This window comes from Rana temporaria, chromosome 11 (genome assembly GCF_905171775.1).
Source record: "Rana temporaria chromosome 11, aRanTem1.1, whole genome shotgun sequence".
NCBI classification, from domain to species: Eukaryota; Metazoa; Chordata; class Amphibia; order Anura; family Ranidae; genus Rana; species Rana temporaria.
This window is the reverse complement of record NC_053499.1, coordinates 30,173,850-30,188,315: the sequence shown is the minus strand read 5'-3', so window position 1 is coordinate 30,188,315 and position 14,466 is coordinate 30,173,850. Positions and strand designations below refer to the sequence as shown.

The following is a 14,466-nucleotide window of genomic DNA, read 5'->3' as shown; positions in this document are numbered from 1 at the left end:
ACTAGACTTGCCCCCCAGACTTAAGGCTGCCAGCCCTCCCCTGGTGTGTGTGTGTGTGTGTGTGTGTGTGTGTGTGTGTGTGTGTGTGTGTGTGTGTATGTATATATGTGTGTGTGTGTATGTATATATGTGTGTGTGTGTGTGTGTGTGTGTATGTATATATGTGTGTGTGTGTGTATGTATATATGTGTGTGTGTGTGTATGTATATATGTGTGTGTGTGTGTATGTATATATGTGTGTGTGTATGTATATATGTGTGTGTGTATGTATATATGTGTGTGTGTGTGTATGTATATATGTGTGTGTGTGTATGTATATATGTGTGTGTGTGTATGTATATATGTGTGTGTGTGTGTATGTATATGTGTGTGTGTATGTACATACATACATACATACATACATACATACATACATACATACATACATACATACATACATTTTATTTCTCTCTATATCAAAAGTATTGGGACGCCTGCCTTTACACTCACATGAACTATTAATGGCATCCCAGTCTTAGTCCTTAGGGTTCAATAATGAGTTGGCCCACTCTTTGCAGCTTCAATTCTTCTGGGAAGGCTGTCCACAAGGTTTAGGAGTGTGTCTATGGGAATGTTTGACCATTCTTCCAGCAGCACATTTGTGAGGTCAGGCACTGATGTTGGACGAGAAGGCCTGACTCACAGTCTCCGCTATAATTCTTCCCAAAGGTGTTCTGTCAGGGTGAGGTCAGGACTCTGTGCAGGCCAGTCAGGTTCCCTTACCCCAAACTCGCTTATCCATGTCTTTATGGCCCTTACTTCACTCACTCACTTTTGTTGCCAGCGGTTTAGACTTTAATGGCTGTATGTTGAGTTATTTTGAGGGGACAACAAATTTACACCGTTATACAAGCTGTACACTCACTACTTTACATTGTAGCAAAGTGTAATTTCTTCACACGAAGATGTAATAAAACATTTACAAAAATGTAAGGGGTGTACTCGCTCTCGTGGGATACTGTTTGTGTGTATGTATAGAATACGTGTGTGTGTGTGTATATAATGTGTGTGTGTGTGTATTTTTATATTAATGCCAATTCATTACAACTGAACACATTAGTGCAGGATGGTGAGGAGTACAAACTGTGGGTGGAGCTCCGCTTTGAATCCTGGCTTCCTGTATATAATACGCAAGGATGACATTACTGGGCTTTCTCCAGATCTGTGAATTTTGGGATCCTCGGCTTTCCTATGAGAGAGCCCAGTGAAGTCGCCCTTGCCAGAGGGTGGGTTGTAAGGTGATTATTTTAACTCTGAATTCTTTTATTTATTTTTTTCCCCCTCTTTTTAATACTCAACATTTTATTGTGAAGGAATTAAAACGTTTAAATCGTACAAAAGAGAAAGTTTTTTGTTTTTCCGCGTTGAGACTTTTTCAGTCTACCATCTCTAAACATGGTCTGATTTATTTATTGTTTATTCTGCTTTTAAAGCATTCCGTGTAATAAAGTCATAGAGTTGACTGTTAAATCCATGAAGCTTTTTCTTGGCTTTATGTTACAAATATCTGACAGGCTGGATGACATTGCCTTTTGTCCCTAAAAAAAGAGTAAAGTCAATTAGAACGTCTGTGAAGAGTTTGTAAGTCTTGGCTGTGAGCCACACAGTGTGAGATGGTAATCCTCCACGCCGACTGTCATGAGCAGTTAGGGTGTTTTACTGCATATAATGAGCCATACTGTTCTTGTATAGTACATTTCCCAGCCAGCCACAATGATGTGCCATTTCAGTGTTTATGCTTTAGCCTATGCAGATGTCCTTTTTGTAAGGTATGCAAAAGCTTATTTTTTTTTCCCCCTCTATTTTAACCTTTTTGCCATTTTGTTGATCTTTTTTTAGGCAAAGTTTTTGTATTTTTTACTATAATGGCCACTATTTTTATTTGTTCTCATTTTCTGATGGGGGCATTGTATACCCACAGCCGATGATGATAAATATACAGTTTTTTTTAAGCATGAAGGGCAAACTTAGAACCAAAATATCTGATGAGCACCTTTAATTCATTGAGAATTGCTACTATGTCCATCCAACCAGATATTGATGCATTGGTTTATCTTTTAACCATTTTAGCCCCAGACCATTTCGCTGTCCAAAGACCAGAGCCTTTTTCTTGCAATTTGGCACTGCGTCCCTTTAACTGACAATTGCACGGTCGTGCGATGTGGCTCCCAAACAAAATTGATGTGTGTTTTGTTTTTTTTGTTTTTTTTTGTTTTTTTTTTTTAAATAGAGCTTTCTCTTGGTGGTATTTGACCACCTCTGCGGTTTTTATTTTTTGTGCACTATAAGCAAAAATATTTAACTTTTTGCTATAATATCCCCAAAAAAATCGAATACATTTTTTTTTTCTATAGTTTAGGTCTATACGTATTCTACAAAATCGCAATAAGCGTATATTGATTGGTTTGCGCAAAAGTTATGGCCTCTACAAAATAGGGGATAGTATTATGGCTTTTTTTTTTTTTTGCTAGTATTGGCGGCAATCTGCGTTTTTTTTTTTTATGCGACTTTATGGCAGACACCTCGGACACTTTTGACACATTTCTGGGACCATTGTCATTTTTACAGCAATCAGTGCTATAAAAATGCACGGATTACTGTGAAAATTTCAGTGAAGGGATTAACCACTAGGCGGTGCTGAAGGGGTTAAGTGTGACCTAGGGAGTGCTTCTGTTAGGGGGCGTGTCGACAAGTGACACGTCACTGATCGCTGTTCCCGATGAGAGGGAACAGACAATGTCACTAGGCAGAACTGGGAGATGCCTGTTTATGCTTGCCTCTCCCCATTCTGCAGCTCTGTGACCCGATCGCGGGATACCGGCACCCATTTGAGTCAGTGGGTCGCGCGTGCTCCATCACGGAGCTTGCGTGCCTCCCGCAAGGCGGCAATTTCAAAGTGACTTTTATATACACACATCACTTTGCCCAGCTGTGCCATTCTGCCAACGTAAATGTACAGGAGCCGGACGGGAATCGTTTAAAGGGGTTGTAAAGGTAAAACATTTTTCCCTAAATAGCTTCCTTTACCTTAGAGCAGTCCTCCTTCACTTGCCTCATCTTTCGATTTTTTCTTTTAAATGTCCTTATTTCTTCTGAGAAATCCTCACTTCCTGTTCTTCTGTCTGTAACTCCACACCGTAATGCAAGGCTTTCTCCCTGGTGTGGAGAAAGCCTCTTGAGGGGGGAAGGGGCGAGCTGGCGTGTCAGGACGCCCACTAACATAGAGCTCCTTTCTCTATCTGCAAAGTAGAGGGTTTCCTGACTTGCCTGCTCGCCCCCTCAAGCCCTCAAGAGGCTTTCTCCACACCAGGGAGAAAGCCTTGCATTACGGTGTGTAGTTACAGACAGAAGAACAGGAAGTGAGGATTTCTCAGAAGAAATAAGGACATTTAAAAGCAAAATGGAAGGATGAGGTAAGTGAAGGAGGACTGCACTAAGGTAAAGGAAGCTATTTAGGGATTTTTTTTTTACCTTTTTATAATCCCTTTAATCTTGGGCTCCATGCACTGGGCTTTAAAATTGCTGCTTCTACAGGCGTTTTGACTGTAGAAGCAGCTCTGGGTTATCCTTTGTGTTCATGCACATTAGGACATTTTAGAAGCATATTTTAAGCTCAGCATTTTTGAAGCTGAAAAAAAAAAAAAACACTTTTCTGACAGAAAATGCTAGACGCTCCTAAGCGTCTGTACAAGAACAATCTCTATATGAGCGTTTTTTTTTTTTTTTTCTTTTTTTTCTACCAAAAGAACTGACAGGTTTCTGCACAGATGTCTATTGAAATCGCACCCAGAAGTTGCCAACATCGGTACAGAAACTACTTTTGGGAATCCTTGCAGTGCCGCAAATGCGGCTTTGCACCGTTTCAGACGATACAATGGCCGCCGATTTGAAATTCATTTTGACACGCTGGGTTGTGAACCAGGGCTCCGTGACTGTTTTGTTTGCATGCCCTGCTTTGACTGGAAGAGGTAATGTGGGGACATGTGTGATTTTTAATTCAAGTTCTTCCCATTATCTAGTAGCTTGCGGTTCACCATATGTGCATTAGTTGGCTGTGTGCGCGGTCATCACTTCACATCAGTTACACGGGGCCAGGCTCATGTGTCGAGGAGCACTTGTCTGCTACATGTCATGATTAATTTTTAGCAGCACACAAACTTCCTCTGAGATTATTTTATTATGGGTTTCCACATAAATACTTGCATGAGTGGGAACTCGCCAGTCGCTCCTGATTTTCTAAACTTTGTCATCTTGAGCAGAGCTTGCTTTGTGATTATACTTTTTGATGTTGTATTCATGAATGTGCTATTTTGCACTGGGCACAGGCAGGTGGGGGTATCTGTGTATCCGGAATCTTGCTTCAAAATCAAATCTTTGCTGATTCTTGACAGCTGCCTGTACATGCTTTCAGCTGGCTCTTGGGGAAAGCCCATCTCAGGGTAAATCCTGAGCCCTCCCCTCATTCATTCAGCTTTTAAAAAAAGGCCTGCTAGGCTAGAAATGCAGGGGGGGGGTTATGTTTCAAAGTGAAGTCTCGACAAAATAAAGCATGGAGACATGGATGGATGGATGAATGAGTGGGTTTGCTTTGAATATTAAAAATAAATTGCGTTTTCAGCGTATGGTGCTCAGATGCAGTTTAGGTTCATGATGCCCAATGTTTCCTATTGGTTGATTGTAAAGTCTTTTTAATAAAAAAAAGTTTTTTTTTATACTTGACTGCTTTGTTGCAGTGGATTTGCACAGAGCATCCCAGATCCTCCTCTTTTAGGGTCCCTCTTTGGCTCTCCTGGCCCCTCCCTTCTCTCTCCCTCTCTCCCTCTCTCCCTCTCTCCCTCTCTCTCTCTCTCCCTCTCTCTCTCTCTCTCTCTCTCTCTCTCTCTCTCCCTCTCTCTCTCTCTCTCTCTCTCTCTCTCTCTCTCTCTCTCTCTCTCTCTCTCTCTCTCTCCCTCTCTCTCTCTCTCTCTCTCTCTCTCTCTCTCTCTCTCTCTCTCTCTCTCTCTCTCTCTCTCTCTCTCTCTCTCTCTCTCTCTCTCTCTCTCTCTCTCTCTCTCTCTCTCTCTCTCTCTCTCTCTCTCTCTCCCTCTCTCTCCCCCTCCCTCTCTCCCTCTCTCTCCCCCTCCCTCTCTCCCTCTCCCTCTCCCCAATGGCGCCGCTGCTGTCTCTCAGACAATTGAGAGAGACTGACTTTTTTTTTTTTCCTGCATTGAATTTGGGAGGGTCTACTTATCTATATTAACTGTTCTGTCAACGTTTTTAAACATAAACTTGGCTTGTAAATACGGCAAAACTGACGTTCTTAAACATCAATTACTAGTGGTCGAGTTCCAGCATTCAGAAGAGGTTTTCCAACGTCCTGTGTACATGAGGCCTTATGTTGGAACTTCACGCTCAATCAACATTGACTATTTTGAATCTATATGCTGCTAGCATTGGTAGATGGGAAAGTACGGTTGTGCTCATAAGTTTGAATACCCTGGCACAATTAGGTTTCATGGCCATTTTTCAGAGAATATAAATGACAACAAAAACTTTTCTGTGTGTATATAAAAGTTCAATGAGTTTCTGGACTCCTGACAGACCCTTGCATCTTTCATCCTGTGCTGCACTGACGTTTCTGGATTCTGAGTCATGGGGAAAGCAAAGAATTGTCAAAGGATCTGTGGGAAAAGGTGGTTGAACTGTATAAAACAGGAAAGGGCATATAAAAAGATATCCAAGGCATTGAAAATGCCAATCAGCAGTGTTCAAACTTTTTCCCCCTAAATAGCTTCCTTTACCTCAGTGCAGTTTTCCTTCACTTACCTCATCCTTCCATTTTGCTTTTAAATGTCCTTATTTCTTCTGAGAAATCCTCACTTCCTGTTATTCTGTCTGTAACTCCACACAGTAATGCAAGGCTTTCTCCCTGGTGTGGAGTGTCGTGCCCGCCCCCTCCCTTGGACTACAGGAGAGTCAGGACTCCCACTAACACACAGCTCCTTTCTCTCTGCAACGTAGAGAGCGTCCTGACTCTCCTGTAGTCCAAGGGAGGGGGCAAGCACGACACACCAGGGAGAAAGCCTCGCATTACTGTGTGGAGTTACAGACAGAACAGGAAGTGAGGATTTCTCAGAAGAAATAAGGACATTTAAAAGCAAAATTGAAGGATGAGGTAAGTGAAGGAAAACTGCACTAAGGTAAAGCTATTTAGGATTTTTTTTATTTTTTATTTTTTTTTACCTTTTACAAACCCTTTTAAGGTTTTCAAATTATAGGGGGGAAGAAAAACTAGCTTTAAATTGACAATAGGCTAAAGTTCCGTTCTTATAAGAAGTTGCATACGTTTTAAGATACGATGTCTTGCCTTGGGTATACTTTTGCCAAAATATACACATGCATAATAAGAGAAAAATTAGGAGGAAAAAACAAAAAAATAAGGGAGGGGCGGCAGGCTTTGAAATATGGAAATAAGAGAGGAGGGGTTTACTCGGCTAAGCACACCCTCCTGTCTGCATGTCTGAGCAGATGGATGGCTTCATGGAAGTAACCGCTACATGAATCGTCGGCTCTTACTCAAGATGGCCATGGGAGAAATGCTAGCTACTTTTTTTCTAAGTGATTTCTCTGCAAAATAATGCAGGGACATGGATGGATGGCTGAGTTTGAATATTGAATTAATATTTAAAAATGTAAATAGTGATTTTTGGTTTGTAGTGCTCAGGTGGTGTACTTCTGCTTTAATTTAGCTTCAAGTTTAACTTTTTCGGTAGCCTTTAAATTACTCACTAGCTGTTTTAACGCTCCTGTTTCTATTTTTCCTCTTTTGTTTGTACAGTCTAAGCTATGGCGCTGGACACCCATCTCATTCGGAAACGGATCTTCTTCACCGACAGACCTATGCAGCCACCCATCAGCTACCTGCATACGCTACCGCACACCATCCTACAGGTATTGCATGTTGAGTCAAAGCTGCAAATTACATCTTTTTTTGACAGTGTTGCCTGTTTTTGTAAAATAAACGAAATTATTCAGAGGTTGTTGCAGTAAGTTCAAATGTAGTTGTATTTCCTATGAAAGTCGAGTAAATCTCTCTTCTTTAAAAAAAAAAAATGTTCTACTTTTAAAATGAGAATTGGTTTTCAAAGCTGAACATTAGGCAAGCAGACAAATTCACAGTTCATATTAAAGCGTAGTTCCACCCCAAAGTTGAACTTCCGCTTATCTGATTACTCCCCCCTCCAGTGCTACATTTGGCACCTTTTGGGGGGGTAATTGGGGATCGGATATCTGTCTTTGATACTTCCCCCACTTCCGGAATACGGGGCCACGACAAAGTACGTCCAGAAGCCCCGTCCCCTTCCTCCTCCCTCCCCTTCTGCCGGACCAGTGAGAGCACAGCGCGCTTCACGCATGCTTAGTAGGGACCAGACTGTGAAACCGAAAGACTACACTGCTAGGTTCCCTTACTGGCAATGGCGGCGGCAGCACCCGACATCTGATGGAAACCTCAGCTGCGGTGCCGACGTTGCTGGATGAGAGGGAAGTATTCTAATCTTAAGTTAGCGGATACAGTATGTGCAGCCTGCTGACTATAATTTTTTTAAAGGGGTGGGTGGACCTCCGCTTCAATGCACTGTATGATCAGAAACATGTTGACACCTGACCATTGTACCTATGAGCTTGGTGGACATCAAATTCCAAAACTATGGTCATTTTTATATGGAGATTCCCCCCTTTTTTTAGTAGCTATAAGGGTGTCGGGTCTTCTGGAAAGGGGCTCCATGCAATTTTGAAGTGTCTGTGGGAATTTTGCCTGTCCAGCCAAAAGTATTTGCAAAGCCAGGTACCGATACTGAGTGAGAAGACCTGGCTTATAATTTCAGGTGATCCCAAAGCTGTTGAGATTAGAGTTCTGTGCAGGCTACTAGATTTCCCCCACACCTAACTCTGCAAACCACGTTTTAATAAAACTATCTTTCTGCACGCAGGGGCACAGTCCTGCTGGATTAGTAAAAAAACTTGTCCCAACTATTTTAGAGAATGCCTTTTAAAGGGGTGGTACAAGGGTTTGCAGCAGTATAATGCCAAAGGTAGATATTGATGTGCACTTTTTATTTATTTATTACATTTTTTTTTCTATTCACCCAAATTAAGAATGTATTTACTTCACAATGGTTGAGACAAGGCAAAAATACGATTTAAAAATCGCAGGCAAACCTTTGCTTTGCCATAGGCCATAGGCCCTCAACACGCTGAAACACTTTCTTAGGTTGAAAAGCTCATTGCATCTGTCTGCATTGTGCAGCCTAACATTGTTCGGTCTCACCATTTTTACCTTTTTGGGTAAAAAAAAAACATTAAATCCTGCAAAAACTTTCCTGCTCATGAGCAGATAGAATGTTTAGTCTGAAGACAGGGTAATGCCAGAAATGATTTTCACTCTCCCCAAAGTCTTTGATCGTTATCCAGTGGAAAAAGAAAAGTGTTTACAAAGAAGTGGGCTATTCCTGCGGTTGATTCCGTCTGTAATGACCAAACATTTCACTGTACCTATTGAAGATGTTTTTTTCTTTCAAAGATTCTGCAGACAAAAAGTTTAATATGCACCTAAATGCTCTTCGCTCTTACAGGCCCAACCCTGCAACCAGCTCTCACTGACATTTCAGTATGGCAAACTGCAGCTAACTGGACTAGGACAATGCGCAATCAATGTGACCCTGTGTTTTTGTGTTGATGCCCTAGAATAAGACAAAGTTGCAGAATGGCTGTAATATCTATTCACATGCATATCTTATGGCTTAAATCAACTGAAGCTGTTTGCCCTTCCATTGAAGACCTCTCTTTTGGTGAGGCACTTGACCAAATTATCAAAGATCACAAAGGAGGATTCCAAAGGTTTGGGCCACAAAAGTTACAAAGCCTGCCCCAAAATCCTCTTCACAATGCAGAGGCACCCTCACTCTGAAGAGTGGCTAACTGCTGCCTCTCTCTGGGTCACAAATGTCACAGACCAGTAGGTTCACTTAGTGAATACTGGAGGGTACAAAAGGAAGTTCAAAACTTTCTCGCACTGCTTTCTTCTTTCAAATCGACTAAAGACTGCCCCTTCCACAGCCCATCAGTGAGCGTGTCGTGGCTTCAGTGAGCGTGGCGGGTGGGCAGCGCAGAGAGCCGGTGACTGATGGTCACCAGCTCTCTGCTCACTGAGCTGTAAGAACTAAGCCATCTGCTGTGTGTGTTTGCTTAGTTCTCAGTGTTCGCGCTGGCGGGGACAGATGCAGCATCGAACCAATGCTGCATCCAGCTAGGTAGGTATGATTCACACCAAAAATTTGACTTCCATACTTTTAAATGGGAAATTTGACTTCCAGTAAATACCGTTTCTTAGACTACAGTTAAGGACACAGGCCTTCCTTTCTTGGGTTTACGATGCATTTCTTGCATCAAAAACTGTGGATTTGCAGAGTGGGCGAGGTGTTCTATGGTGTGTGAATATGTTGCCTGTGTTTTACTGTACTCCAAGATTTGACATTTTCAGGTACGTCAAAATTATTTTTATTTTTTGCATGGAGAAAAAAAGAAAAAAGCTTGTCTGAGCTGTCAGAAAAAAAGTGTGTGGAGAGCTGAAGTCGCACTGCAGATCCCAGTGAGGAGAGCTAATGTCTGATTGGAGAAAGGAGATACAACCACCTCCACACAGCACCAGAGCTGAGGCTGTCAATCACCTGTCACCTATTTTTATTTTGGTGTCATGCTAATAGCGGAGGAACGAAGCAACAGACAGACATGACACTTAAGCCCCGTACGCACAATCAGAAAATTGTACGTAAAATACAGCTTAGGCAACGATCGTACGATAATCTGATTGTTAGTACACAGCTTTCGAGAGACGGTCACAACAAAATTATCCAAACTGACCAGTACGAAAATTTGATAGACTTTTTGTACCAATTTAATACCAGGTCCTACAATTTTCGTTGTGGTTTCTGTTACACCCTAGAGTGACATACAAGCTGGTATGAGCCAGCAGCAGGAACTATTGCATGCAGTGGGGGAATGGGGTATTCAGCCCATCCGGCAGTCTAATACCTGCAGTGGCTGAGGTGGTGATTTGAAAAATTAGCAATTGGAAAGGGGAGTGTCTTGTCTTTACTTTTAATAGGGTCACTTAAAATAAAAAAATATAATACATTAATTGGTGTTGAACATTTTGTAATGTATGCTTCTATTCCGTGCTATGTAAAAAATACAAAATTCATCCCTATCTGGTTTCAGGTCTCTCTGGACTCTTTGACACGGGCCTGCATGTGGCAGGTGGAAACACTACAGAAACCTCCGTGATGAATTTTCTGTCTGCAATAGAGTCTCGCACTGCGCAAGCGGCTTCATCAGGCACAACCCTCCTGCCGCAATTCAGGGCCCCATCATGGCAGACCGGTAATAATAATGCATTTTTTTTATTTGTAGCTGGCTGTGAGATGCGCTATATTCATGACCAGCAGTTGCATAGTGTTGGGGTTATTCTTGTAGCTGTTTCTGAAGCATGCTTTGTTGGCTGCCATGCCAGCAAAATGTAAAAAGTGGCAGAGCACACAGACTTTACAGGGAAGAATAGGGTGAGAAAAAAAACTGTAATTGAAACTACAAAGAATACATTGCACGTATTTTACAGGTAAAAGTACCAAAAAAATATTTTATATATATATATATATATATATATATATATATCTTTGATAGGGATGATGTTGCTTACTGTTGGTCATTCAGCTGATCAGTTTAGTTTAGCAGGAAACTCTAATATTATCCTGTGTGATCAACAGTTATATCTTATTACTAGCCTAATCCTGGGATCTGCTGCTTACACTGGCTTGCTTAATAAGGTGATCATTTAAGCTGTTTAGCATTTTTTTGTTTTTTTATTTTTTTTAGTACCCACAGGTCTGCATCGCATTAGTGTGAACTGAGATTAAGGCAAGGTTTCCACTATTGCGACCCCCCAAAGTCGCGTGACTTACAGTGCGATTACAATGTCATGCGATCGGTGAGAGCAAGTCGCACCAAAGTAGTGCAAAAACCTTTTGTGGAGTCTCACTAATTAGAACGGGGACCATTGAAATACAATAGTGTCATGCGAATTAACATGTGTCAAGTCGCACAACTCTTCACACTGCTATATTGCAAACATTTCCTGTGCCTTTTGCATCTCTGAAAAAAGGACATAAGACAAAAAAAAGCACAAACGCAACTGCGGGTGTGTTTTTGATACATTTTTCATTCATTGCACCAAAAATGCAGGAAAGCATGACTTTTAAGAACTGACTGGTGTGAAGTGTTCTATAAGATTTACACGGAACCTTCTTTTTTTTTTTTTTTTACAGTGGAGATATATTAGAACCCCTGTTAGTTTTTATTTATGTTCGTCTGTACCCCCAGAGATTCACCCTCTCTATTTGTCCTATTTACCATTATCACTGAAAGTGAAAGTAAAGAACATCACAAATTTTGGGTTGTCCCTAGACAAGTAATAGAGGGGAAATCTTTTCAATGGAGACGCTAGTTCTTGTGCCTAGGAGGCCCCCCGAGGGATTTCCTTCATTTGTAGGGATTTCCTCTCGCTTCCTTTTTTTTTTTTTTTTGGCTATGAGAGTGGAATTGAACGGAATTCTCCCCAATGGGACACAGATGGCAAAAAAAATAAACAGCGATTGTGACCTTCCCTTACTGTATCCAAAATGAAAAAAAGGTTTTGCCTAAAGTTCTACTTTAAAGCGGTTGTAAACCGCATAAACTTTTTTTTTTTTTTTTTAAAACCTGCAAGGCAAAAGGCATAATCGGCTAGTATGCACCGCATACTAGCCGATTATGAAATACTTACCTCGGAACGAGGTGACCACCACTTACCTGGTCCACGCCGAGCAGGATGTCATCTTGCTTCGGGGTATCGCCGCTCCAGCACTGTGATTGGCTGGAGCGGCGATGACGTCACTCCCGCGCGTGCGGGAGATTTAAAATCGGCAGGGTCCGGCGGATGCCGGTCCTTTCGCCGTGGCTTTCCTCCTGCGCATGCGCCACCCGCATTGCGAGGGGAATATCTCCTAAACCGTGCAGGTTTAGGAGATATTCTCCTTACCTACAGGTAAGCCTTATTATAGGCTTACCTGTAGGTAAAAGTCAAAATAGTGGGTTTACAACCACTTTAAGAAACAGGATTTTGTTTTTTCTTTTAAATCGCCCCCTAAAGGAGGGCTTCCTTTTTTAATTCCTTGTGCTGAAATGAGAGAGAGGCCTATTTTAAAGGACAAAAAGTAATATTGTATCTTGCTAGTCCTTAGATGGTGACGACTTCAATGGTTGTCTGTTTTCAGGCGAAGTACATTTTCTGCCAGTGTATAAAAAAAAAAAACCTGTTCATCAAAAAGATTCAGTGTCCTCAACTCCAGTGTATTAATAATAATTATAATTATAATATTTTTTTATTATTCATGATTTATATCGCACCAACAGTTTACGCAGCACTTTACAGTGTAAAAATGGAGATGGTACCGTTATAATACCATAAAATACAAGAGGGCCCTGCTCCTAAGAGCTTACAATCTAATAGGGTGAGGCAAGTGGTACAAAAGGTTATAACTCTGGAAAGGGTGATGGAAGTGATAAAAGGCTTGATAGGCTTTCCTGAAGTGATGAGTTTTTAGGGATCGCCTAAAGACAACCAGAGTAGGCGATAGCCAAGACAGACTGAGGTAGAATGTTCCAGAGGATGGGAAAGGCTCTGGAGAAGTCCTGGAGATGAGCATGGGAGGTAGAGATGAGGGATCTAGAGAGCAGGAGGTCATGAGAGGATGGTTTGGGTGATATTTGGAGACAAGTTTGGTGATGTAGCTGGGGGCAGATTTGTTAATGGCTTTGTATGTTATTGTGAGTATTTTGAACAGGGCTGGGGGAAAAAAAATCGAGTTGCGAGGTCAAATCGATTCAGATTTTCAGCAAATCGAGTTTTTAGGCGAGGCTGCGGCTGTGAGGCCAAACGCCGTGGACTAGACCGAAGCTGCGGCCCCGCCTAAAAACACCTGCCCGCAGCTCCTCGGGACCGGCGTGGTGTCCATAAAAAAAAAAAAATCGAATCGCGAATAAAGTTTTTTTTAAATCGCAGATTTTTTTTTATTTTTTTTTTTGGGGCAGAAAATCGCTCCCAGCTCTAATTTTTGAATTGAATTACCGTAGCTAAAATCAAATCTCAATGCTATCTGCTTTACAAGATGTATTTGGTGACCTACACAACCCCTCCTCCTTATGCAAGTTAGGAGAGGGAGATATTTTTGTAGTTCAAATCAGAGGGAGTCTAGCGTGCAGGTCAGCTCCTTTATTTGTACAGTACAGTGAGTAAGTGTTTGTCATCTGAGGACATGAAATGTTGTAATGGTGTTATCACCAGGTGAAAATAAAGGAAAGCCGTCACCACATCTAAGGCAGTATATTAAATGTTTGTTTTTTGGCGTATGGATGCAATTAAATTGTGTTCAGTTACCTGCTTTTTCTTTGCTTTCAGGCAATGTGTGCAGCTTTTTACTACCAAAATTGCTTAAATTCAACGTGTACTGGTCTGTAATGGAGGTTGACCGATATATCGGCCGATATTTGACCGTTTTGGGGAAATCGGCATTGGTCGATTTCTATCCAAATTAGGCCAATATTTTACATGGCCGCTAGCGGTGCCATGGATCCGGAGCTAGGCCGAAGCCGCGGCCATCTTGGTACACCCAGCACGGCGGCCCTCCTCTGTTTACGCCCACAGAGGCGGAGGGGCCCGCGCTCGTGTGACACACACCGCTCTGGTGTCTGTAGCAGGGGGGTGTCTATACTGGAGGGAGAGGGGGTCTGTACTGAAGGGGGTGACACCAATTTTTTTTGCACCAGTGCCACCTGCCAGTGCCAATTAGTGCCACTTGCCATCCAGTGGCAATACCAGTGCTACCATCCAGTGCCAATTAGTGCTACCTTCCATCCAGTGCCACCTGCCAGTGCCAACTAAAGCCATCAGTGCCACCTGCCAGTGCCACTTGCCAGTGTCACCTGTTAGTGCCAGGTGCCATCGCCAACTAGTGCCATCTGCCAATTAGTGCCACCTGCCAGTGTCATTTAGTGCCACCTGCCAATCAGTGCCATCTGCTAGTACCATCTTTCAGTGCCATCCAGTGCAACCTGCCAGTGCCAATAAGTGCCTTCTGCTAGTGCCATCTTCCAGTGCCACGAGCCAGTGCCACCAAAGAAAAAATCGGCCTAAAATATCGGCCGCAAAAATCGGCATCATAATATCGGCCATCTGCCGGCCAGATTTCTAAATATCGGCATCGGCCAGAGAAAAACCCATATCTGTCGACCTCTAGTCTGTAATGATTCTTGGTTACCGAAGTTTAACCTGTTTTCTTCCTTGATTGATCCTCT

The 14,466-nt window shown here is 42.2% G+C and overlaps 1 protein-coding gene across 4 annotated transcripts in view; it reads left to right on the top strand.

Annotated features, from left to right (window-relative positions):
• Positions 1 to 14,466, top strand: part of QSER1 (glutamine and serine rich 1) — a 90,520-nt gene that overhangs the window by 46,379 nt on the left and 29,675 nt on the right. For 2 of the 4 annotated variants that reach the window (XM_040328303.1, XM_040328302.1), the window contains exons 2-3: positions 6,857 to 6,969; positions 10,297 to 10,458. In XM_040328303.1, coding sequence (XP_040184237.1) covers positions 6,857 to 6,969; positions 10,297 to 10,458 — 275 coding nt within the window. Of the gene's footprint in view, positions 1 to 6,847; positions 6,970 to 10,296; positions 10,459 to 14,466 lie in introns of all 4 variants that reach the window. The other 2 variants (XM_040328301.1, XM_040328300.1) reach the window with 1 other exon arrangement.